This window comes from Salmo salar, chromosome ssa26 (genome assembly GCF_905237065.1).
Source record: "Salmo salar chromosome ssa26, Ssal_v3.1, whole genome shotgun sequence".
Lineage (NCBI taxonomy): Eukaryota > Metazoa > Chordata > Actinopteri > Salmoniformes > Salmonidae > Salmo > Salmo salar.
This window is the reverse complement of record NC_059467.1, coordinates 9,284,741-9,311,627: the sequence shown is the minus strand read 5'-3', so window position 1 is coordinate 9,311,627 and position 26,887 is coordinate 9,284,741. Positions and strand designations below refer to the sequence as shown.

At 43.1% G+C, this 26,887-nt stretch overlaps 1 protein-coding gene across 23 annotated transcripts in view; it reads right to left on the bottom strand.

Moving 5' to 3' along the window:
- Positions 1-26,887, bottom strand: part of LOC106587089 (MAP kinase-activating death domain protein) — a 77,832-nt gene that overhangs the window by 10,931 nt on the left and 40,014 nt on the right. For 6 of the 23 annotated variants that reach the window (XR_001324364.2, XM_014175037.2, XM_014175031.2 and 3 more), the window contains 24 exons: positions 26,613-26,821; positions 26,127-26,380; positions 25,747-25,886; positions 25,294-25,407; positions 22,871-22,930; positions 20,907-21,021; positions 20,432-20,618; positions 20,163-20,313; positions 18,033-18,242; positions 16,452-16,508; positions 14,662-14,765; positions 14,238-14,321; positions 13,514-13,672; positions 13,145-13,277; positions 11,116-11,178; positions 10,465-10,585; positions 10,255-10,360; positions 10,001-10,111; positions 8,659-8,766; positions 8,244-8,408; positions 7,983-8,055; positions 7,157-7,263; positions 4,475-4,483; positions 3,810-3,879 (listed from right to left, as the gene is read on the bottom strand). Coding sequence is in view for 15 of the 23 variants with exons in the window: in XM_014175037.2 (XP_014030512.1) it covers positions 3,810-3,879; positions 4,475-4,483; positions 7,157-7,263; positions 7,983-8,055; positions 8,244-8,408; positions 8,659-8,766; positions 10,001-10,111; positions 10,255-10,360; positions 10,465-10,585; positions 11,116-11,178; positions 13,145-13,277; positions 13,514-13,672; positions 14,238-14,321; positions 14,662-14,765; positions 16,452-16,508; positions 18,033-18,242; positions 20,163-20,313; positions 20,432-20,618; positions 20,907-21,021; positions 22,871-22,930; positions 25,294-25,407; positions 25,747-25,886; positions 26,127-26,380; positions 26,613-26,821 (2,910 nt within the window). In the remaining 8 variants the exon portion in view is untranslated. The remainder of the gene's footprint in view (positions 1-3,809; positions 3,880-4,474; positions 4,484-7,156; positions 7,264-7,982; positions 8,056-8,243; positions 8,409-8,658; positions 8,767-10,000; positions 10,112-10,254; positions 10,361-10,464; positions 10,586-11,115; positions 11,179-13,144; positions 13,278-13,513; positions 13,673-14,237; positions 14,322-14,661; positions 14,766-16,451; positions 16,509-18,032; positions 18,243-20,162; positions 20,314-20,431; positions 20,619-20,906; positions 21,022-22,870; positions 22,931-25,293; positions 25,408-25,746; positions 25,887-26,126; positions 26,381-26,612; positions 26,822-26,887) is intronic. The other 17 variants (XR_006762139.1, XM_014175032.2, XR_006762140.1 and 14 more) reach the window with 15 other exon arrangements.

Genomic DNA, 26,887 nt, shown 5'->3' with positions numbered 1-26,887 from the left:
TCAATTGGATTCAGGTCTGGGGAACGGGCGGGCCAGTCCATAGCATCAATGCCTTCCTCTTGCTGGAACTGCTGACACACTCCAGCCACATGAGGTCTAGCATTGTCTTGCATTAGGAGGAACTCGGGGCCAACCGCACCAGCATATGGTCTCACAAGGGGTCTGAGGATCTCATCTCGGTACCTAATGGCAGTCAGGCTACCTCTGGCGAGCACATGGAGGGCTGTGCGGCCCCCCAAAGAAATGCCACAACACACCATGACTGACCCACCGCCAAACCGGTCATGCTGGAGGATGTTGCAGGCAGCAGAACGTTCTCCACGGTGTCTCCAGACTCTGTCACATCTGTCACGTGCTCAGTGTGAACCTGCTTTCATCTGTGAAGAGCACAGGGCGCCAGTGGCGAATTTACCAATCTTGGTGTTCTCTGGCAAATGCCAAACGTCCTGCACGGTGTTGGGCTGTAAGCACAACCCCCACCTGTGGACGTCGGGCCCTCATACCACCCTCATGGTGTCTGTTTCTGACCGTTTGAGCAGACACATGCACATTTGTGGCCTGCTGGAGGTCATTTTGCAGGGCTCTGGCAGTGCTTCTCCTGCTCCTCCTTGCACAAAGGCGGAGGTAGCGGTCCTGCTGCTGGGTTGTTGCCCTCCTACGGCCTCCTCCACGTCTCCTGATGTACTGGCCTGTCTCCTGGTAGCGCCTCCATGCTCTGGACACTACGCTGACAGACACAGAAAACCTTCTTACCACAGCTCGCATTGATGTGCCATCCTGGATGAGCTGCACTACCTGAGCCACTTGTGTGGGTTGTAGATTCCGTCTCATGCTACCACTAGAGTAAAAGCACCGGCAGCATTCAAAAGTGACCAAAACATCAGCCAGGAAGCATAGGAACTGAGAAGTGGTCTGTGGTCCCCACCTGCAGAACCACTCCTTTATTGGGGGTGTCTTGCTAATTGCCTATAATTTCCACCTGTTGTCTATTCCATTTGCACAACAGCATGTGAAATTTATTGTCAATCAGTGTTGCTTCCTAATTGGACAGTTTGATTTCACAGAAGTGTGATTGACTTGGAGTTACATTGTGTTGTTTAAGTGTTCCCTTTATTTTTTTGAGCAGTGTACATTACTAATATTGTATTATCATAAATTTTCTCTAGTAGAAACCACACACATCTTTACTACTACATATTCACCATTATTCTGGTTACTGTGGAATTGAAGTGTTCACAGTGAATCAACAGCTTGCATGTATTTCTGACCGAAGACACAGGGGCTAGGGTCGCACTATCCCAGGGCATGACGCACATAGTATTCTACAAGCTATGCTGACTGGCAAACAACCACAGCTAAGTTATCTTTCAAGCTAACTATGGAAAACTGCTGTGAATAAAACTTGGGGACAGTTTGGTTATGTATCCACCATGTCTGCATACCGGACTACCATCTTGATGACTGTCTGCATAGTTCACCAGAAATGAGTTCACAAAGTTAGAGAATTTCATCTGCCCAGTCCACAACGAGTGGCAAACAGCTCTGACAAAAAGCTGGCTAGTTGTTTATTTTGCTTCGTTTGCGAGAACCACCCAAACTTCAACCTCGCTTCTAGCTTGCCACCAGCTTTGTCCTTCTGGTACATGTCAAACAGTATACCTGTATGAGTTGGCTCAGTTTCTCACCTTCGGTTGTTTCCTAAAAAGTGTTTTTTTCCTGCCCCCCTTACTTACTGTTCCTAGATTTGTTTTGGTGAATAGATGCAACTGTTTGTAGCAGCAAACCATTTGAATACAGGCATCAAAATGATTGTGTAAAGAAGGACATACATGGCCCACGGAAAAGGAAAGAACTCACACGAATGGCTTGAAAATACAAACAAATCTGAAACTGTGCACGAGTCACAGTGCGAACAAATGTGTACAGCAACAACAATAACAATGTAAAACAATGTGGAGAATGGGAAAGAAACTAAGCAGGACATTATAGGGAAAAAACAAAGTGTGTTAACCAAGAAACTGAACACTTAAAGACGTCACAAATACATAAGCTGTTAAAGGGATACTTTGGGATTTTGGCATTGAGGCCCTTCATCTACTTCCCCATTGTCAGATTAACTCATGGATACTATTTTTATGTCTCTGCGTGCAGATTGAAGGAAGTTGCTAACAAGCACAATTGCTCACTAGCGTTAGTGTAATGACGAAGTTTATGGGCTCACGAAACTACCTCTAACTTCCTTTATACTGGACACAGAGACATAAAAATGGTATCCACGAGTTCATCGGACTCTGGGGAAGTAGATTGCTAAAATCCCGAAGTGTCCTTTTAATGAGGCCAAACTCCCTAGACCAAGTTCAAAGCCAGTGTCGGAGGACAGACTTTTCATTAGTAACTGTGAACCTAAGAAAGAAGGGACAGATGTAGGGGTCGGAAAAAGGGGGGAGGGGAAGGGGGCAGTTCAAAACCCTCTGCTCCCCACATTGTCAAGTCGCCAGGTTTCTTCGTCTCAAAACCCCAAAACATTGAGGGAAAAACAACGCTAGAGGGGTTTGCTTTTTTCAAGTGATGGAGAGGAGCAGAAAGCTTCAGTTTCATAAACTGTGAGAAGGACAGGCAGAAACTCAGGCAAGGGTACAAGAAAGGAACTAGGGGGATTCTGCATAAAGAATGAGGGGCATGAGAGAAGGTGGGAACGGAGAGGAGGAATGCTCTTAAGTGAGGAAAGGAGAAGAGAGATTTGACAGCACTTTACCTGCTGGAGAATGAAGGTTTTCATAGCGGCAAGGATGAAGGTAGCGTATTACAAAAGCAGCACAGAGACACGGCAGTAACCCAGTCCAGCGCTGACATAGATGGGGGCTATCACCTCACAGATCTAGGCCTCTCCTAACAATCTCATTGGTCACTGGTTATCGGTTTCAAATATGGCAGTATAATAAGCCATGACGAACCATCTACTGTACACATCAAGAAGGAACTGCTCTAAATATCCCTGGTCTCAGGAGAGGAATCACTAATCGCATTTAGTAGGCACTATTGAGCGAAAACGTTTTGAAATGGCTGAGATACTACCTGAACATGCCTAAGAAAGCACATTTTCCTTTGCTTAATGTTTTTTTTTTTTGTGCCTACTCAACGCAACCCACTTCAAACAAGTTAGCATCCTTCTATCATGAAGATCAAGCAGATCAAATCCCCCCTAGGAATCTAAATTGAAACAATTTTTCAAGATAATTCAGCTTCAACTGAGAGCTGAGAACATAAATCAACGTATCTGGGGCTCCGCTTCCCTTTGCTCTAGGTTTTGATGAATTCCCCTCTCATGCACATACCATCTTATTTGGTCTAGTGAACCCTAAAACGATTTCCTACCCTAAAGCTCCAATTTCCAACATTTGATCCTTACGAAAGTCTGATGCAGAAACAAGCTGTGCATCAAGTCTTCCATCATACGACAGATCTGACTCCTAAGACCTCATGGTTAAAAACTAAAAATACTTCTGGACAAAATAAAATGGCAAATAAAGACAGAACTCTCACAAATAGGGCTGTTTTGTCTTATTTTATAAATCAGCAATAAATACGAAATTAGCAAACATTCCTATTTGTGAGGGCTGGACTTCTCAATTGCTAAATTAAACTAGCTAATTCTAACACTGACTATATTTGCCCCGAGGTATGCAAGAGCTGTCGTGAATCCACTGAACCCTGAGTCGTTATCGCTGTGCGTCAGCGTTGCGTTTGTCGTGAAGCTGAGTTACTGCCGTGTCGAGTACAGACCTAGAATCAATAGATGGGGTAATTACCAAATTCCTCCAGGACAAAGACTCCCTTCACAGTATTGCACTTTTTAATGTGATTCAGCTCTATGAAAACCTAAAACAAAAAACAAACAAAAACAGCAAGACAGAACATTAGCAACTCAATGACAACAGGCTGAAATTAAACATTTCAGATAGAAAATGAACAACGTTAAATTCTCATCTAGTCAATACTAAAAGGGAAAAAGGGATGGTATATGCAAGCTTTTAAACGCTACCAAAAAGAAATAGGAAAGCACAAAACACAAGTTTCCATGATTGAATGCTTACATGGGCTGGGGTTAGGTCAGTAGAAATGCATTGTGGGAAGGTCTATGATGAAGTGAGTGCTATTAATGATTACTTGCTGAATGAAACTATAATATGGCAATTTGTTCACACTATAGTGCCTTAGCTATAGTGTGCATCAGCAAAGCTATTGTGAAGCAACAGTGAAGCAATGGTGACTGCTATTAATTCCTGTTTTCCCTACTAATGCAAATGCACTGTGGCCCATGTAATGCTTAGAATACATGGAAATTCCATATGAAAACAGAGATGAGGACACATAAAATAAAGTTTGCCACACACAGCTAAAACAATTGAGGAAAAATAACCCAACCAAAAAATGGCATAACCGCTAACAAATAAACACAGCAGAGGTTGTGTACCTTCCGCTCCTTGCAGGGGGAGAGAGCATGGAAGAGAAATGGTTTGAATTATTATCGGACAGAAGAGCACAAACACTGGACGGCGCTCAAAGAAGGCGCTGCACTATCCCCCAAAAACAATCAACATAATGGACGGGACTTGACGTATTAACAGCTATCAATGCCAATATAATATACCCATCACAGAAATTTCTATTGGGAATGATAAAGTGCAAAAGGTGGAAAAATAACTACTGAAAGTTGGTCTAGTCTATACTTTAAACAGCTGGTCTTTTTTTGGTTTGTTCCTGGGCCTAACCCAGAAAAGGACAATTACTACCAGCTTACCAAAACCAACACTCGGGTTGTAATTACATCATTTCAACCAGTTTTGACTGCTGGGAACCCACTCCTGCCCCCAATGCCCTCCATGCCCCCTCCTCCAGCAACGAGGGCTGGCACCAACAGCTCAGTAGTACAGGTACAAGAGGGCACTCAGCCACATCGCCTCCCCAACAAAACAGGCTGCCACCTAGAACAACCTCACCCCTCTGTAACATGCCCACGTATTTAACCCTACGGTGACCCATGTCTGTCACTGGAAGCCTGGGTGGGCCTGCACTGGAAAAATGTAACGGGTTGGCGTTAACTGTTAAATGAAAAAGTTCTTTACAACAAGATTGTTAAGTGTTTTTTGTGTTTGTTTTATTGCGTGAATGATGTCTATGAATATGACATCTACTCCTGGTGCATAAGCTCCTGCAGAGCTGACGGTGGAAAAAGAGGTGGTTTGAATTTGCCAAGCAGCATCTCAATGAGAGCTATGACCATTATCGTACAATTAGGTTGCACAAACGTATGTGTTGTTCCTTAAAAGGTAAGTTAGGTGTCCGTAGTAGGGAAAGGGTTTTACAAACGTATGACTCTTGTACCCTTGTTAAATTCTATATGATGATGACGATGATGTAACTGTTCTTCAACCATAGCAATGTGTTCTAACCTGTTAGGTGGCTCAAATTAGACCAACGTGTAGAAGTGTTGCATCAAAAAGAAGGCACAATCAAATACTCTCGATTGGCCGCTGCAATGTCTAGCCTTAATAACTTTCAATTAGGTGCGCTGTGTGATCTAAAGAAATCAAGAAAGCAGTTCAAAGAGATAGGACCTTTCATAAAGAATGTAGTGGTCCAAAAAAATGTCTATTGTACAATTGAGTACTACCTTATGAGTAGGCATTCCCTGTGTTGATTCAATGCGTTTTTGCCCCAATCCTACAGTGTGATATGTCCAGTGTGTTTCGTCACTTTGCTTCTATTAAATGAGTGCCACTCCTATGACCCTCAATCATTGGCGGAGCAATTGTATAATTGTTATTTCAGATCCAAGCATTTCCTTAGGGTCCAAAACGATCTACTTGTGACAGTGGTGAGGACTGAGGTCAATTATATTCTTACTCAAGTTGATTAAGGAAATGGAATTGCCCCACCCCCAAAAGTTGTGAATACTTGAGGTATTGTTAATCTAACTTTAATATGCAGGTCAAGGGAATTTAAGGTGACAAAACTTTAAAAGAACAGTAAAATAAAATGGCAATTATTAATGAAAAGTCTTTGCACAAGGTCATCCGTCTTATCTCTGAAATCTCTCTAACACAAACAGAACACTCGCCTTCCCCCACACACACACGAACGGACGTAAGAATGTAAGAATGCTAAGTATTAACATAATATTTTGTATTTTATATTTATATTTTTGAAATGTCCAATTATTATATTTTTTAACCCCTTTTTTCCTCCCCAATTTCGTGATATCCAATTGGTAGTTACAGTCTTGTCCCATCGCTGCAACTCTCGTATGGACTCGAGAGAGGCGAAGGTCGAGAGCCATGCATCCTCCGAAACACGACCTGCCAAGCCGCACTGCTTCTTGACACACTGCTCGCTTAACCCGGAAGCCAGCCGCACCAATGTGTCGTACAGCTTGCGACCTGAAGTCAGCGTGCATGCCCCCCGGACACCACAAGGAGTCGCTAGAGCGGGATGGGACAAGGACATCCCAGCCGGCCAAACCCTCCCCTAACCCGGATGACGCTGGGCCAATTGTGCGCCGTCTCATGGGTCTCCCGGTTACAGCCAGCTGCGACACAGCCCGGGATTGAACCAGGATCTGTTGTGACGCCTCTAGCACTGCGATGCAATGGTTTAGACCGCTGCGGCACTCGGGAGGCCTTTAACAGAAATGTTTAAGTGGATATGTGTTTTCTTCATGAAACACACATCTTAGTGACTGCACAAATAAAACATAACATCTTTTAAATCATAGAAAGACAAAGCACAAAAATGTATTCTTCCTCTAAGGTCCTGATCAAAACAGTGACTGAAGTACCTTCAAAATGTACTCTGCTTTTGCACTCAATTCAGTAGGCTATAAAATATTTATCAATGTCAAACATAAACAACCCTAAATGCCTTCTACTCTCTCTTTTTTTTTTTTTTAAAGGGACCTTAGAGGAAGTGAGCCACAGTTGTGTGTGTGAGAGAGAAAGAAAATAGAAAAAGAGAAGAATTGAGGTGGGTGGAAAGAGGTTAAGTGGTTTTGTGTGTGTGTGTGTGTGTGTGTGTGTGTGTGTGTGTGTGTGTGTGTGTGTGTGTGTATATATATATATATTGTATATGTGTGTATGTGGTAATACAGGCCTCCTACCTGACTGTGCATGAATTTGAGGTTGATGCCTTCCAGGGTGACTTGCAGCAGTCCTCCCTCGCCCGTCTTCATGTCCTGCACAGGGAACTCTCCACCCAGCTCTGGACCTATGGAGAGAGGGGCAGATCGCTTAAACCAAAAGATCCCTCCCCTATCCATTCCGCTGTACATCTCTTTCGAAAAGTGTTCGTGATGACAGATATTAAAGTCTTTACTTGGCCAACTGAGCTGATTGACTCAAAAGGTTATAGAATTTATTGGCTGATAAAGCAGTAATCTAGAGCTCACCTTTACTCAGAGTTATTCCTACACCTTAACGTTATACTTTTCCATAGACTATTACTAACTGCCATTTGCCCTTAGGGCAGTGGTATACAAACCTTTTCATTGGGGACCCCATTTTGTTTGCCAGCATTTCTGGGGACACCATTTTTTTTGACAAATGCAATGACAACCTTAAAATCGGAAAATGTCCATTTTTACATGAACAAATAACCTTCAATTCATTATATTTTCATCTCCCTTATCAAAATGAAAAGAATCCAATTAATACATTTACTCAATAACATTCATTTTTAAAATGATCTTTCTCATAAACGTTTGTATATTGTCCCATACAATAATCTGTACTCTTAAAAAAAAAAAAAAAAAGAATCTCCACATTTTTTATATTTTTATATATTTTGGCAATCCCACTGCTATTCCACTAGGGGTCTCGACCCAGACTTTGAATACCATTTCCCTAGGGCTATACATTTTCAAAACGCAGAGCAATCATACATTGGTGCTGCCTCAAATAAAGGGTCTAGCCAACGCGCACACATACCTGGTTTAATGCTCTGCTGTCGTGCAGCAGCCCTTTCCATGCTGTCCTTCACGCAGTAATACAATTCACGACACTAGACAACAAAACATTTGAATTCAGATTATGGACTATGGAATATGAAAAGTGTCTATACAAAGTCTGACACGAAAGTCACCACATTTGCAGTCACCTTTAATCAGAGGTTCCACTAACACGGATATCATGATGCTCATAATTGCTAGTCGCATTTCAGTACGTGAAGCGCGGACGGTAGAGGCTCACCTTCTTGGTGTAGAACTTGTTGAGTTGGGTTTCCTGGCCATTGCGTCTCCACAGACACAGCACCTTGGTCTTGGGACAGTAGGTCATGTTAATGAGCTTCTCGTACCACCAGCGCTCATACACTGTGCCGATGTTGCTGCGCAGGACTATGCAGTCGTCACACACCTGAATGGGGGAAATGAACAGAGGCAAAGGATGCAATTATTTGATATCTACTGTAGAGCTAAACGCTTGATCTACTGAAACTACAAGTTGCAGCATTTTGACAGTTCTTGACGATGATTGGTAAATTTGATCTATTCAGATGCTCTTGTCTGGCTTTCATGCATCTCTTGGGCACAATAAAAAAATATGAGCAAGGCCTATGTACAAGGAAGGTCCGGGAAAGTGAATGCTGAAAGTGTCTTTCTCATACCTCCATGAAGAAGATGTCCCCCGTGGTGTCTGTCCCAGCATGCACCACGAAGGTCTGCTTCTTGATGTGACGGCTTCCGCTAGGTCTGATGGACAGCTCGCGGCCATTCTGAAATGTGAGTTAACAAGACTTTAACCCTTCTCCTACAATTTTTTGAACATAAAAAAATCTGTGTCAAAATATGTCTGTTTAAGCTAGAGATATGTTTTTTTTTGCATGGGCTGCATCTCAATCCACCGCATCCGCCGAGATCGCCCTACCACATCTGTGGTGGAAGGTGGCAGAATTAGAAGAACGGTGTTTGTCAGACCACTAGATACCCAGAAAATCGATCTTCTCAAAAAAACGTTTGTAGCGTCAGAACAGTTTGGCCTATAAAATGATTATGACCCCTCTGTGGAAAGATGACTCATGAACCCGATGGTGTTCTCTGTTTTGCTCCATGAAGTTGTGACAGCCCTATCTGCCAACTTCTGTCTGTAGCCTCCTAACAGTTCGGGCTACATAGTAATATGACCCCTCTGTGGAAAGGTGAGTCTCTCACGAACACGTCAAAAGTTTGGACACACCTACCACATCTACTCATTCCAGGGTTTTTCTTTATTTTTGAAGAGGAGAATGCCAAGAGTGTGCAAAGCTGTCATCAAGGCAAAAGGTTTTTGAAGAATCTCAAATATATTTTGATTTTTTATAACAATTGTTTGGTTACTGCATGATTCCATAAGTGTAATTTCATAGTTTTGATGTCGTCACTACTATTCTACAATGTAGAGAATTGTACAAATAAAGAAAACCCTTGAATGAGTAGGTGTGTCCAAAGATGACTGGTACTGTACATGTCGGTTGTTTTGCTCCAGGAAGCCCACAAGCCTCATCTGAAGGTCCCCAGTACCAGTTTAAAAAAAATCTATGGAAGTATAGATGGAGACTGTTAAGTGACTAAAATAAGGGTTAAATACATGCAAAATTAGAATACACATTTCCTGATCTTTCTTATATCTCTCAGATATAAGACAGAACTTCCTTTTGATTTTTTCTGGGGGGATTGTTGTTCCATGTAGTGAATCTGTTATTCAATGCTTTTCTATGGGCTAATAGAAGTAAGGCCAAATCAAATGTTTCATCCCCGGCTTAGACAGGGCTTAGACTCTAGCGGGTTAAACAGATACTGTATCAGCAACACTGATATTCTCACACACACTAAAAACATGTGTTGCATAAAATGATCTGGCTTGAAGGACCATATAAAAAACGTTTCATCTATATGCCACTTGGTAGAACAGTTGACCGCCTTAGTGGCTCCTATTTTATTGAAGAGGGAGAACCCTTGGTTCCTTCTTACCAAATTAGCCAGTTTGTCCAGACACTCGTTGATCTCCTGGCTGTGGCTGAGGCCGATGTGGGACTTCCCCATCAGACGCCTCACCTTCTTCCTGATGTCATTCTTGTTCACCTGGACAGACAGAGATGGGACAGACAAAGACATTTAGCGAGACACATTGGAAAATATGCGATGCCTACCCATCTTAACATTTGTAGTTGCTGCAATTGACATACGGGGGTTACGGTGTCAAACATTGTGTGTGATAGGCCCACCTTAACCATTAGCATGTAGGCGATCATATTGTGCAGTAGAGTAGCTAGCAGCCTGTCCTCATCGTCCTCCAGGCGCTTACGGTCGTGGTCCCCGAGTGACAGGTATCTGTGTAAACAGTGGTAAGCATCAGCCTCTAAACAGGAAACACAGCTACACAAGGATGGCTGACATTTCAAAAATACAGATCCACTCTAATAGGCAACCTGTACCTGTCAATCATCTCTTGAGGTCCCTGGTCCATGCCCATCCCCTCCCTCTCCAACATGACAGCATCCAAGTAAGCATCCTCCCAGAACTGGACCTGGTCCCACAATGTAGAGCGCTCCTTACCTACACAAATATAACACACACTGCTTATCTGTGTCCAAAAGGACACACACAAACACATCATGACCACAATCACAAGGGCACACAAAAACACAAAACTAGTGTTACTGTACAAAATCATCACTAGGTCAAAATCACCTTCACACTGACAACTACATGTCACCCCACACTCGCCAGTAGACATGCATTAACAGACACATGATCCCACAGAACCTTACATAACTGCACACACACACGAACGAACGAAAGCCCATACGAACACACATCCATACGAACACACACACACCTGATCATGTGATTGTTGAAAATGTTTTTGTCAACCAAGAGACATTTTCTCTTGTTTACTTATTCATAGGAGCCTTGCTACATTGTTTACAATACAAACCCATCAGTGTGATGGGAAATCCAGTGGCGGTAAAGATCAAAGCACCACATCAAAGCAACAGACAATACACAAGTGAGCACCAGTGCCCAGGTGGGCATTGCATCCAAGCATAAACATAGAAGGTCAAAAGATGAGAGGTCAGCCCTACTCAGAGAGAAGGTTTCCATGGCAGCATCCTCCAGCTGGTCCCACATGGAGCTCTTGTCACGCCCTGCAAGGCGTTCCCGGGACACGCAGCAGGGAGGAAGAGGAGCAGCAGAGCAAAGAGGGTTAAACTCAAAGCTGAGTGGGTTAATGGCAAGCCAAAAGCAGAGAGAGAAGGGGTGAAAGGACAAATAAATTGACCCAGCCTCATTCACTTCAGACCTACCTTCACGCTTTATAGTACAGTTCATGCAGTGTTAGTCAAATAGTGAGACAGAATTTTAGATAAAGAGTTTGACGAATCATATGTAGCTGGAAATGGCAGATTTATGGAATATCTACATAGGCGTACAGAGGCCCATTATCAGCAACCATCCCTCCTGTGTTCCAATGGCACGTTGTGTTAGCTAATCCAAGTTTACCATTTTAAAAAGGCTAATTGATCATTAGAAAACCATTTTGCAATTATGTTAGCACAGCTGAAAACTGTTGTGCTCATTAAAGAAGCAATAAAACGGGCCTTCTTTAGACTAGACTAGTTGAGTATCTGGAGCAACAGCATTTGTGGGTTCGATTACAGGCTCACAAAGGCAAGAAACCACGACCTTTCTTCTGAAACTCGTCAGTCTATTCTTGTTCTGAGAAATGAAGGCTATTCCATGTGAGAAATTGCCAAGAAACTGAAGATCTCGTACAACGCTGTGTACTACTCCCTTCACAGAACAGCGCAAAATGGCTCTAACCAGAATAGAAAGAGGAGTGGGAGGCCCCGGTGCACAACTGAGCAAGAGGACAAGTACATTAGAGTGTCTAGTTTGAGAAACAGACGCTTCACAAGTCTCTCAACTGGCAGCTTCATTAAATAGTACCCGCAAAACACCAGTCTCAACATCAACAGCAAAGAGACGACTCCGGGATGCTGGCCTTCGAGGCAGAGTTCCTCTGTCCAGTGTCTGTGTGCTTTTGCCCATCTTAATATTTTCTCTTTACTGGCCAATCTGAGATATGGCTTTTTCTTTGCAACTCTGCCTAGAAGGCCAGCATCCCGGAGTCCCCTCTTCACTGTTGAGACTGGTGTTTTGCGTTTAAAATTATAAACTTGGATTAGCTATTGATACACAGGAGTGATGGTTGCTGATAATGGGCCTCTGTACGCCTATATAGATATTCCATAAAAATCAGCCGTTTCTAGCTACAATAGTCATTTATAACATTAACAATTTCTACACTTTATTTTTGATCAATTTTATGTTATTTGAAATCGACAAAATGTGCTTTTCTTTCAAAAACAGGAACATTTCTAAGTGACCCCTAACCTTTGAACGGTATTGTATACACACACACACACACACACACACACACACACACACACACACACACACACGTCAAAAGTTTGGACACACCTACTCATTCAAATCAAATTGCATTAGTCACATGCGCCGAATATAACAGGTGTTGCAGTGAAATGCTTAAAAATACTGATAAGAAATAAAAGTAACAAGTAATTCTTTATTTTTACTATTTTCTACATTGTAGAATAATAGTGAAGACATCAACACTATAAAATAACACGTACAGAATCACGTAGCAACCAAAAAAAGTGTTATATTTAACTTAACAAGACAAACCTGTTAATTGAAATGCATTAATTGAAAAGTGGGTTGAGAATGCCAAGAGTATTTTGAGTAGGTGTGTCCAAACTTTTGACTGGTACTGTATATCTGTGTTTTGCCTTATAGGAAGGATTCACTTTAAAAAGGTAGACTTCGTGAGATGACGTTATAACGAGCAGCACCGCAGATATGAGATGAGCACGATGCAAGACAACAAAGACGTTTAGCATCGCGCTTCAACGCTCTTAGATGTGGAAATTGACCTAATATTTTGTTTACTTTGTGCATGCAACATCTTGCTGAGTCTACTACATATTTACTGTAACTTCTTACCACAAAGTTGAACAGAGGGAGACTAAAGAAGACACGAGTAGATATTAAACTACAGCCTTCCTAAAACATCAGTCATCTGGAACATACCCAGCAGGCCATCACACAGGTAAATCCTCATGCTGATGTCCTCCAAGGGCTGGGCGGGAGGCCCCTTAGCCAGGACAGGCACAAGTTTAGCCTTCGCCTCCTTCACACCAGGCTTCATCTTTTGGGTCTTACCCTGGGCAAACACCACAAAACATAAATCATGGGGTAATTTCATCTTGCCAAAGATATTCAAAAATTGGAATCACCCCTCAATCCTGCATTTACAAGATTGACATCCACAGGCAGACTTCATGTCCCGCAGGGAATGCATTCGCACATCTAGAAAACGCCCGAAAAAACTAAACAATTGCACTAATATTAACTGGTGAATCAAGCAGTGTGATCAGCCAGGAAGTATTTTCCACTCACAAACACTGAGCTGGTGGCCGGGTTGGTCTCAATCTCGCTGTCGGACAGTGTTCCCCTGGAGAGGTTGAGGTGGGGGGCTTGCCTGCCACCCAAGCCCTCCCCAGCGGTGCTACTCAAGTCACTGTCAGCTCCCAGCGTCTCCCCTGAGCTGTTACTTATCTGGAAGTGTCAGGGGTCAAAGTGTTAGGAGACTAGTGAATATCAGGCATACAGAGACACAGAGAACTCACACTGAGTAAGGCTAAGGCTAAAAGAAACACAGGATGTGTTCGACTAAGGCCAAAAGAGACAAGAGTTAGATCAGTACTCCTCAACCCTGCTCTTGGAGAGCTGCACTACTACAGGTTTTTTTGAGGGTCACTGAGTTACACTAAGGCTAAGAAACACTGGGGATGAGGTAGATTAGTATGACACGTACGGTTTTGGCAAGAGCCATTGTGCCAGGCTGAGACAAAGCAAGACAAGAGATGAGTAGGACCAAAGTTAGCAAAGACTAGAAATTATTCAAGCTCGGAATATAGTAAGATTGGGAAGCAACCTGGTTTGGGATAAGTGTTACTGGGGATGTATGGCTTGAGCTTGAGTGTAAACCTTGTAAGACTAGACTAAGGATAGAAATCACACTTTGGGAGTAAGCGGTCCTTGGGATGAGTCACACGGAGGTAAGGTTGAGAGGGGTTTAGGATTGGGGTGAGATTGTTTCTCTGTGTTGGCCATGCCCTACCACTGTGCTGGCCTCTGAGTCCTGGCTGGTGCTTCTGGTAAGGACTGGCGGTTCAGTGCTGGTCACAGACTCTGTGTCACTCTTCTGCAAAGCAAGACCGAGAAAGACTGAGAAAGAGAGAGGTGAGCAGAAAGAGGCATATAGAAATAGTGGAAATGAACTTCTCCTCAAGGGCCGTAGTGACTCCTGTTTTTTGTCATCTCCTTAATACTAATTCACAAGTCCATGCCATCAAAATCCAAACACTCAGTCTACAACCCTGGTTGCCCATGTCTATATCAGACTCAGATTAAAAGGCAAGAATGAGAACCAGCAGACATTGTGGCCCTCAAGCGCCAGAGTTGGGAGATAACCGACGTAAAAAATGTCAGATTCCACGTGTGCTTTGCTTAGTTACAAGAACTGGCTTTGGAAAAGAACAGACCTGGGATCCGGAGGTGATGCTGAGGCCACTGTCAGCACTGATCTGGGACTTCTTCTCCTCAGTGTCGGTCAGCTCAGGGTGCTGTTTCTTAGCCCCCTCCGCTCCTGCAGGATACATGTTGTTGTCAACACGGGTGCCATGCGCACTTCCACACTGCCCCCTTACTGAGTGTCACATGATTGGCAACTGGCAGAGGTGGGGGGGGGGGATGGTGACCTAACTGCTATTGAAAGGCTCGCACACGTCGCACTGAATGTGGATTTAGCGTTCGTCTTCCGATCTGACTGATGACACTTTTCACACGATTCTCCATGTGAAATTGGTGCGCACTCGGTTTGCAAAATACGTTCAGAGGTGCAAGGTACTCTCTGCCAGCAAACGCTATTGGTGTGTCTGACCTCGAACACCATAACTTTGGGATTGACCGGAAATACTGGCCCTAAAATAGGGACACTTCCATTCAGCCGGAGGATCTTGTCTTTCTTTTTTTGTTGTGGAATTCAATGAACAACAGTAACACCAGCTATGTTGTTTTTTTTATATTCAGGAAGCATAAAAAAATAAGAATAAATAAAATAAATAACAATAGCTCATGTTCAGTAGGCCAAAACAGAAGTAAATAGCCCAAAACAGAGAGATACTATCTCATTTGTTTTCGGTTGCAAAACATTGATACGTGTGCCCTAATAAACATGATCCAGTGGTCAGCTTTCAAAGGACCAAGCATGTGACTATTTAGAGGCAAGTGGAGAGTGCAAAATCAGTAGGAATATTGATGGATGTAGATCAAACTGTAATTGACAAAGGCAGATACCAATATAAAAGAAGTCAAAGTTGACATACAGACTCAGGCAGTTAGACATGCAGACAAACTGTGGGACAGTCAAAATAGGGGACCATTTTCTGCACAAGTTTGCTTTTAGACAAGCATTGAAAAACAGCGCTGTTGTTAATATATCAGTCAGTTGTTGCAGAAACACCTTGTTATGACTCACATAATGCACCTCTAGGAACATTTTACTACAATGAAAAAAATGCTGGCCTGCAATCTGTACATTTTGAAGAGTCCAGGATATCAAACCTTTACATTGGAAGAAAGTACAGTCAATTATAATAGTTCAATGCAAATGTAACCATGACTTCTGTGATACATTTGGTCATGCAGCCAACAAACCCGCAAGCAATGTTTGTACTCTAACAAACTATTGTGTATTCATTCATGGCTCAGCTATCAGATTTTTTTTTTTAAGTACTATGTACAATTTACCTTCTGGCCGTGAAGTGATTTTCCAGAAAAGGACATTCGCTAAATGAAATGCCACAACTGTCTTAACCTTGATAGAACCTCAAGAGCCCAGGAAAAACAGGGAACGATTGGGTATGTGTCTGACAGACTACGTTTCCAATGACTATTTCACAACTCGGGGAATAAGAATGGAACAAGTTGTTGGCAAACATATGACAGAGTATCTCTATGGAGAGTAAGAGACTCACTAAGATACGACTCCTGATTTGAGATATGCAGGCGTAACTCAGTTATTCCACTGATATCAAGACATGATTCACCCAATATTTACAAAACGTTACAAACACACCTCAAATCAAGATTATAGACCTAGTCCTAGAATCATTATCCATGTCAACATGATCACTTATGCTAACTATTTAAAACATTTGTGACTAACAAACATAAGTAGGTTGGGGAAAGATGGAGAGAAGGGCGTGGAAATGTTAAGAGCTGGCAGTTATGCAACACCGCAGTCTTTTTTTGTGTGTGAAAAATATCTTACTCTGTTGTTTTTCCATAGCTTTTTGCTTATCCTTTTCATGGTGCCTGCTCCACAATTCTACCCAAGATGCATTGCAAGCAAGGAGAGAAAGACAGAGAGAGTGTCAGAGAGCTGGTTGAGTAGGCAGGTATGGAGGATGAGCATTAGATAAACCATAACATAAAACAAAATTAGGCATAAAAAAAAAAAAGTGGTATTTTAACAATTGAGGATGTTTTGTAATGTCTGAGAGTAGTCACATTTCAGCTTGGTAATATGGAACACTATGACATAATTATATGTATGCAAAGTTTGATCCATTGCCAGTTACTGCTACTGAGGTGTAACATTACAACACACCCAACACTCCTGGACCATGGTCCTGGAGAACCACACAAGGTGGAATACTGGGGTTCCTTTCAAATGTTCTGTGACCGAATGCTAACTTATTGGCTAGCAGTGTGTGGCTCTCCAGAACCAGGGTGACAGAGGCAGCAGGGCTTTGTGAAGGGCATGGAATGGGGGTGGAGTGGCCAGCCAGCTAGCCAGCTAGCCAGCAGGTTGAATGGAGCTGTTGCAGAAGCAGGGGTGCGCAAGTCTCAAAAAGACATTCCGTAGAATTGAAGCTACATCTTCCCAAAGAGAAAGAAACGGGGCTGGTGAAGTGAGCTTAGGTTGGGTTAGGTTGGGTGAATCTGTCCCCTGTATACAGACCCAAAGTAACATTTGAGATAGTAGAACGGTGGTCGAAAGGAGAAGCAATGTGTCACTCCTTTTCCACGATGTTCAGTGTTAATTAGCCCTATCCCTCAGCTAAACTCCAACCGTGGCTTGCTAACGGTGAGCATGAAATTTGTCTCTTCCTTGGGCCTGTTTACTGGGGAGTTACGCTCCACCCTCCATGCTAGAGCTGAGAGAGCTGCTACTTGTACAGCGCGCTTTAAGGAAACCTGCAGTAAAGGCAGAGACAGGTCTTCAGACTCCTTAGCACGGTACTGCAGATTTTGAGTTTCGAGAAGACAACGGAAAACGAAGACATGCAGTCAAGGTGCTAGAAGGCAAACAAAGGAGGACTCCACGAGAGGAGGCGGCAAACTGGGGCACTCAACATTCAGAGAAGGGTGGGTGGGGAGGGACACAACACATCCAGGCCGTGGGTGGTGGGCTCAATGCAAATATTTCACACACGCCTACACCGCTCAAGGCTGTTCCAATCTCGCACACATAGCAACATATTATCCAAGGCCAGATCTGGAATTCTAATGTGGTTATTTGTCAAATTTAATTAGAGTTGCATGATGTGCAAATATGCAACCTGTGTCCAAATATTATGGCAAACCAGCATACTGTATTTACGTTCTAAATATATTTCAGAGTTTTACAGCTTTAAATGCTGACCATTGGGCGCACATCACTGGTGTGGGTCAAAGTGAATGGAATATCATAAGGGGCTCTTTTTCTAAGGAAGGGGAAAGCACGCCCCTTGTTGCCTGGTTGGAGAGAGGTGGGTCAAGGGTTAGGGCAGGGTTTAGACTGGTGAGCAGGGGGGGGCAAGGGGTGATCTCAGAGTGCATGCAAGGGGGGATGGGGTGGGGTACACACCAATGGAGGCAATAAAATTCTCCTCGTTCAGACTCCGGGTGTCAAAGTGGCGGGTGCCTTTGCCCCCCGAGGTGGGGTGCGGCAGTTGGAGACGGGGAACCAGGAGGAGCCCCGGGGGCTTGGTGCCCTCCATGCGGGGAGATGGGCTCCCCTTGCTGCCCGGGCTGCTTGCAGCGTCACTGGGGCTCCGCTTGCGCTTCTCTGGGTCTACTGGGGCCACCAAGAAGGAAAAAGGGAGAAGAATAGGGAAGAAGGGGAGGAGATAGTAACGAGAGAAGAATCAGTGTAGAGTTGCAGTGGGAGGTTTGAAGGTTAGAATAGACAGTTGTTTGTAGGGGTGTGAACGTTTAAACGCTATAATGAAATTAGGTTCCATAACATTTAGAAAAATCCCAAACCGAAAAAACATGTTTTTTTTGTCCCCCCCACATAATTAAAATAGCAGTGCAGTGATCACAAAACATATTTATATATTATTATATTATTTATATGTTATAGCCTAACTAGAAAAGTTGTGTAATTTAAATATAACTTTAGTCTACTTTGGTGAATTTGCGAGGCATGCAAGACAGATTACCAAGACATATAGATGGGTTAGCTGACACAAAAACAATGCGCATACTTCCGTGAGTTGTGATTGAGGATGGCCAGATAGCTACCAACACTGACAAGAAACTGCCACGTGGGGAATTGTAAGTAACTCATTTCAGCTAGTTTCATCTTGTTCTTGTTTTGAGGTATTTTGACTGATTTCATGTCAATGCAAATATGGCAAAAATTCACTAGCTAGCTAATCGTCAACTGTAAAGATGTATTTGAGAGACAAACAAGTGCTCATTGTGCAAATGTATTTATGTTTTCAATAAACATTGGAGACTAAATATAGTTTACATGTCAACAATCTAAGCCAACCCAGTCTGTTTTGCCCATAGTTGCTAAACAACCATCCCGTCTATGCACAAACAAAAATAATTCTGCCGGCCCCCTCCTCGCTCTTCATCACGCTGGCTCGCCTGTAACTATTTGGACTAATGATTAAACACACCTTTGCTCTTTCTCTTCGCTAGTGATACGAGTGTGTTCAGTCTTCGGTCTGTTGCGTGTAGAATATCCTACCTTATTAATTGATGATAGGCCCTGCTTTACTGAATTTGAGAGACATTGTAAGCCAAGAAATACAGCTTTGATTGCCGATACATAGGTCTAGTGCACGGTTCTGACTATCTGCCTGGTGACCGACCTGCCTATACTGTGCTCTTCCCCTCTCTCTCCACCCCTTGCTAGCTATCTATGAAAGATGCGAGTGTTTGTATTCTCGGAAGTACGGCAACTAATCAGTTTCTTCCGTTCCAAAAATACTGAATCTTAGGAGTCGAATCTTAACACTAAGAAATGGGAGTCGACACGCAAGGAGTCGAGGAATCAATTATTTTGGAGTCGACTCTCCACCACTACGACATCGTCGTTAACAGTTGGAAAAATGGCAGAGAAAGACAAGCAACAGCAGCGAAGTCCTGTATTGCAATACTTTAAGAAGTTAGATGAGGAAGGAAATGTAAACTTTGCAAGGTGGAATTGAGGTACAGTAATGGTAGAAGAGGTGCAATGCTTAAACATCTGAAAGGGACACACTGAGACCCAACCCGTTGCTGCTGGCAGCAGTGAAGCTGCACTGTGAATTTGAGTGGAATTTTATTAAACGTTATCGTTTGTCATATCCCTAGTCGTTTTGTCTTCTGCTCTTATGACCCAAATTTGCTCGGTGAATGCTTAAACAAACTGCAAAAGTCACCTAAAAATGAGGCATGCATTGGCGGTACTGACTCAGAGAGATTAAACCAGAACTCACTGCTGTAAAAACATATTGCTTACTTTTCAAATGAGTTGCTAGAAGAAATTCTCCAGATTGCACTCCTTTTCCTATCCAATACTTACGTTGCCTTTAAATAAGTGGAGTATATGAAACGCTGATAAGCACTTTCAAACAAGAATCAAGCATCAGTACCTTTCATTTTTTCAGAGGAAATAGTTAAGTCATAGTTTTGGGAGGGGGAATGACATGCTGATTGAATGTGTCCGTTGAGAGAAAATGTCGACACTTTCATTCGAGTATAGGTTTCTGAACGTTACCTTTGGTTTGGTAGTGGGTGCGTGCTATTTCCAGCAAAACGAAGACGCTGGCCATGCCTCCAAGCCCGGCATTGGTGTACGAGTGTTCCAGACTAGAAACGGTGCACTTCAGTATGTCTAACATGCCCTTGTACACCTTCCTGCTAATCTCCTGAAGAGTACAACACACACACAGTTTAATAGTAAGGTGTTATTTAATTAAAAATGTTCTTTCTCCCCCTCTCTTGCCCCATTCCTTTCTCCCCACCTGGGTGGGTGGAGCCACTCACCACATCACGGATGACCTCCTGCCTGACATCCTCCTCTGACTGGACGGCCCGGTTCAGCTTGCTCAGCACGAAGACGCGTAGCTGCTCGTTCTCCAGCAGGCGGCGCACCTTCTTCATGTTGAGCCAGCCCACGCCTTGGCCCTCCAACACGCTCTGCACCACCTCCTTCAGGAACTGCTGGTTCTCACTGGAACGGACACAGCTCTGGTTCAGTCACACTCCCCTTTTTTGTATGTCACCATTGGCTCTTAAGTTAGACAACCCTTCTCCTAAAGGGGATTGATATATTACCTATCCAGGTCTGTAATTTGACATTATATTGAAAGTTTATGACAAGCAGCTTTTGTTTTTGATGGCCAACATTATACCATGAAGACATTATGCCATGAAGGTGGTAAACTAATTTAAATAAATGTCAGTCAGCGTTAGTCAGTCAGCAATGTCCTGGTAATACAGTCTCATAGGGGTCTGTTACCTGGTGTTGTTGGCACGACCCTGGGGAGAGGGGGAGTCTCTCTTGACCGTGGGACTGTGCTTAATGACCGATGACTTCTGGTCAACGAGGGCCCTGGGGGGGCCACGGGCGCCTCCTGCAGGAGCCATATAGAACAGTGAGGTCTCTCGTAAATACCATGGAAAGCACAAAACCATAACAAACGACAAGTTAGAGTCATACAAACAGAAATATTAGTTGACTTGATACAGGATGAGCTTATACACTCTACTACAAAGCCCCCAAATCACACTACGATGTACTAATTAGATAACCACATCAAAGACTAATAGACAAAGAAGATGGGACACATCCTGTATATATGAAAGGACACACACACTTTCAGTGGCAGGGACACTAGCTAATGGCTAGCTGAGCTACAGGTTTCATATTCAGACACTAAAAGGTGTGGGACAAATCAAAAGGGACATCACTCAGAAGGAGTCAAAATGGCGCTGTGCTTGAGCATCACACATTAGCAGAGAACAAAGGCGATGTCAGATTGGAGCGGAATCTGCATGGCAACAAGACAGACAAGTTGTGTCATGCAGAAAAAGGAAAATAAAGATGGGTCAACAATCACACACACGGCTAACGGGAAGATGGATATTGTAGAGTTCATACTGTTAGTCACCTTGTACAGTTAGACAGACACACACTCGCATGAACGCACAGTGCCATGTTATACAAAGGTATGGTGGATCACTTGCAGAGATTGGGCCTGTGAACAATATTATTATCAAACTGATTATAATATTGTTGCGCCTACATAGCTTACCCACTAGGCAGACCTCAGTTCAACTACTTTTTTTGGTTTACATTTGGTTGTGTTGTCACATTTTGATTCCCTTACGTTGATGACTTTTTCCAAATCCAATCAGTTTTCCACGTTGATTCAACATCACACCTTTTTTTTTAATGACTTGGAAACAATGTTGATTCAACCAGTTTTCGCCCAGGGGGGTCACCTGTTTGACACTGAACATTTAGGCTAAAGGTAATGCCTTGAAAGTGAGGATACAAATAAAAAAAAAACACCCACCAAAAATGTATTTGTTCCTTGTCATAAACAGGCATCATCTGTTACCGGTATATCCGATTTTGTCATGGCATTACGTATGCATTATTCTAGGCTCTATGACCGCATGTTACCTAAGACCTCACCTGACAATGATGCCATTTTGCCCCACATTTTCCGAAGTATCGTCCATAAGTTGTACAACATGTATCACAGCACTTCAAATAATTCCATTCCATTTGATCACTGTGGTACTGGTACAGACACTCATTAACCACAAAGCCAACTAAGTGTCCAATGACAACTCCAATCAAAACCGGTGACTATGAGTTTAGGAAGTAAGACAGAACAGCACTCTTGGTGCTGCGAAACTGCACTGCTTAATTCAATGATCAATTAAACAGTGATTAAAACTAACTCACAGCATTGGAAGAATGATGTCATGCCTTACCTACAGGGTGGCAGTTTTGATTGGCTAAGGCCTGCCTCCACTAGCAAGGTGATGGGAGGTCTAGGTGTGTGAGACCAAAGAGGTGGCCAAACAAGCAAATATAGCTTCTTGCTTGGCGAATACTGTGGAATGCAGACTTAGACTGGCCACAAAAAAAAATGAATGGCATCATCATCGCAATTTTTAATATGGGATGCACAGCTTCTAACAAGCTAAGATTGTGAGGGCCCAACCCAAACTAATACAAAAGACGTGTAGATGGGTGGAGTGACTCGGCAAAGGTTAGTGATTGGGGCAACGGTCACTGTGGATGGTGAAAGACAACAGAACAGACTCGATGTATGACGATGAATGATGTCTCGATGGTACGTCAGGTGACAGAGGATTGAGGGGTTGAGCGAGGAGGATGCTGGGAGACGTAGTTGACTGGCTAGGAGAAACATGCAGCCCACACAGTTTTTAAAGGGCGGAACCCACCTTCTCCGCTCCCCGGGCCGGCCTCTGTAATTATCTCCATTAGAGAATTTAGTCCAAATACTGGACACAAAACCCAGAATTAGTGCAGAGAAGTGGAAAGAGGGACAGAGAGGGACACCGGACCAGACCGAACCAGTCTGAACATCAACCCACAACACACATGCACCGCAACACACTGACAGAGTGCACAAAGAAAGCAGAACCGAGAGAGGGAGAAAAAGAAAGTGCGAGGGAGACAGACCAAGGAAGGGGGCAGCACATTTTTAACAAAAAAATAAATAAATACGTGACTTAACCTAAAAAGGTTATAGCAATTAAATTTCATGACCAATCAGATTTAGGTTACTTCTGTTAGGATCCGGACATATTTAGGGGTGGGAGAAAGCATTTGCCAATTTTAAGTGTCTATGTCCAGAAGAGCGCGTGTTTATGGGCCCTCTGACCATAGAGAACTCAGACAAAGAACACACAAGAATGATGGAGAGCCACTGAACAGGCCAGCAACAAGGCAACAGACTGCAAGGAGATCACGTCAGTTTAATCTCAATTCCAGTCCACTTGGGTAATCAATTGTACTTCAATCGATGAAATGACAAATCGTCATCGAAAGCGATGGGTAATTTGCCATTCAGGAACTGAATTCATCTTCAAATATTGAGCGGACTTGAAATCAGACTTGATCCCAACCCTGCTGTGAAACCAAGAGAAAAACACCAAATTCCAGTGAAAATGCCCCGTAAAAGGGATAATAGGTATGCAAATTAAGAGATCTGTCGTCTAGAAATGTGTGCATCACCGCGCATCAGACTCCCACCAAACAGAGAGGGATAACAAGGAAACAGAGGGAAGGATATGGATATACATGAATGAAAATACAGGTATATCTCCTAGTATGCAACCTGAGTAATATGGACTCAGATAGGTAGGATCGAATAAGGGTCAAAGATGGAGCTAGTTGTAGGGCAAAACAAACTACCACACCAGACAATAACATACCCGGACTGTCTGGGTCTGGGCTACTAGTCGGGCTGTCATCTGAACAGTCAATTCAAAACAAAATCAGCATCAAAAGGAAAAAGGAAACAAACGTTGGGTTTTGCTATGGCAGCTGTCACACACAGCGTGGGGCTATTGAGTTTAACACATGCATTTCTTATTTTCTCTCACAAATGTTCTCATTGCAAAAATCAGGCAACCATGTGGGATTGGGAACATAGAAAACGGGATACTTGAGAGAAAATTCTAACTTTTGTCAGGTCCTCAATATCCACCTAATGCCATACATCAACATGGCAGTCCAGAGGGGGATAAATACAAATTTAGAATGAAAGTCTATTCATTCTAAAAAAAAAAATACAAATATATAATAAAAATAAAGATTTCTACAAACCTTCCTCAATTTCGTCCTCTACGTCAAAATTAAAATATTCTATATTTTTGTAAAATTAAAATTAAAGAATTAGAGGGGAAAAGGCAAAAGGAAAGAAGGTAAAAAATCTGCAATATAAAGTTGCATAAATGCTATACTGTGTAGCCTAAACTGTCTTGCCAGACATTTCAGCATGAGCACTGAATGCTTACTTGACATACTGTCAATACTACTCCTGGTTACTCTACTTAGTGCAAACAAAGCAACAGCTTCTGAAGAAGAAATGAAAGAAGTTCAACATGTCAGTCAGAGTTACACATTATGGTCATCTACTCTCCTTCCTTCTCCACACCATTAAAAGTAGGCCTAAACGTCAAGAGAAAATCTTACTTTTAAAATAAAATATTCTGTTAACTCATACCCAAATAATGTTGTTAACTCATCCCATACTTGGGATGAGGGAAAAAAACGTTTTTCAAAAATTCTTGCCACACAGGAAAGCTACTTTTGAACATACTTAAATACAAAATTGGAACTAAAACTATTTCCTCATAATGTAATTAATTATAGGTCATATTTCAAAGAAATCTGGAAACACTGGACAGTTACTTTAAATTATTAAGATGACTTCAAATGGGAATAGTTTATGCTCAATGTGTCTTGTCATGATACGGTGTATACAATATTGTAGAAATGTGCACTCTGGTGATATTTGCACTCCAAATATGATTATTTTTAATGCCCATGACAAAACGAAAACATTTATACTTTGTAACCACTGCAAGAGCTGTATGACAATCCTTCAAACTTTGAAAGGGCACTGTTTTAGTAGACAGCCTGCCTCTTACTGCCTTCAACTGACAAACCTGACCACAATCTGCTGTAGGGCACACAAATTGTACAGAAAACAGATAAGAGGGGAACACAGCCACAGAGAGTCAAATTGAGAAGGAGATGAGATGGATAAAAGGTCCAAAAAATAAAATGAAGGATGAGTGAAGATAACATGAAAAGGTGGACAAAACAGGGAAAAGAGCTTCATTTAGTACTGTACCTTTGAGATTGGGGAAGGGCCCAGCCCCAGCGGCCTTCTCCCTCAGCCCCCCCTTATTGGGTACAGACAGGTTGGAGAGGCTGAAGCTGGTGCCGTGGTTCTTGTACAGATTACCTGCAGTGATGGAGAGAGTCGCTGATGACCGATGAAGTCTCGCAAATAAACCAACATTTGACCATGTCTCACCATCCTATAGTATACCCATGATGATTTTCAGCCCAACGTTCCATTTCAATCCCTAACTAGCAAATATTGTCAATTTCTGGTTGTAAACTGTACATTTCTGGTTGTCTTCCTGGTTGAGAAAACCAACAACCAGTATTGCCCGCTGGGTAACCCTTACACATTCCCCCTTCAGTGTTTTGGAGGACAAAGTGTATCTGTCACCGATCCAGCCCTTTCAGGTCTGTGATTATCATACAACTGAAATAGGCCCTGGTTGAGGAGACTCACTAGCAAAGGACATGAGGCCCCCAAAGCCATCGCTGCTGTTGTTGGAGATGGTGGAATTTGGAGAACTGTTGCGGGAGTCGCCCTCTCCATCCGACTCTCCGGGCAGCTTTAGGCTGCTGGGCCTCAGGGGGCGTTGGGCTCTGTGGAGCAGAACATGTGTTAGAGGCCTGGGGAAGTGTCACGTTTAGTTAGCGTAGTTTTCCGACTGCTATACCAGAGGCATATCATAGATGCAGAATTCAGAAGCTCAGATACTTAATTAGGTGTGTATGTTTAAGAGATGTATACATCACTGTTTTTTTAAACTAGGGTTTTCAGAATGTGTGGCTTATGATGCTTGTTTGTCTACAGTGTTATGGCGTAGGTGTGTTGTAACATACTTGTTGCCGTTGAGGTTCTGGTTGAACCGGGGCGTGTACGTCTCCTCTTGGTCTTCTGCCTCAGGGTCCTCCTCAGCAGGGAAGCCATACTGAGGCTCAAAATAGGGGTTGTCGTACTCTCCCTTCTTATTGGCTGGTCCCACCGGGGCAGCGTCTGGAGGAGGTCTGGAGAAAGGCGGAGCGCCCGGTCCCGGGACAGGGTTCTGTAGAGCTGCACTGGCCAACGCCTCCATTTCCACTGGTTCTGCCTGCTCCTGGACACAATGAACATCAAATGGTTACTAATGGTTGATACTAAATACACTTTAGATTGCCACTTTATAAGGAAGGAAAAAAACTCAAGCAAAGATATAATTATTACCATTGTGTTCTCACGGTTAAGAGTTATGAACAAATTCAAAAACGTCAGTTGTCAAAAATGGCAGTTGCTAAAAACAGTGTTAACTGCATCGTTTTATACTGGTGTAAATTGAGCGGTTCACTGACATTGTTGACTCCCTGGATGATTGTGCTGGGGCTGGAGCTGGCGGTTGTGCTGGAGCTCGAGCGGAGGGTTTGTCCATCAGGAGGTTCAGGAGCTCCATCACCCCCCTCGGGCAGTGCCTTCTCTTGAGGGAGGAGACCCTCTCCCTTAAACTCCTGGAACTCCACTTCGCTGGCATCTCCCAGCGCAGCGTGGGTAGGGGGATCCAGGTCTACGACACCAGAAGACAGATATTAGTTGCTATTGATGGCCAAAGGGTCACAAAACAAAATGTTTA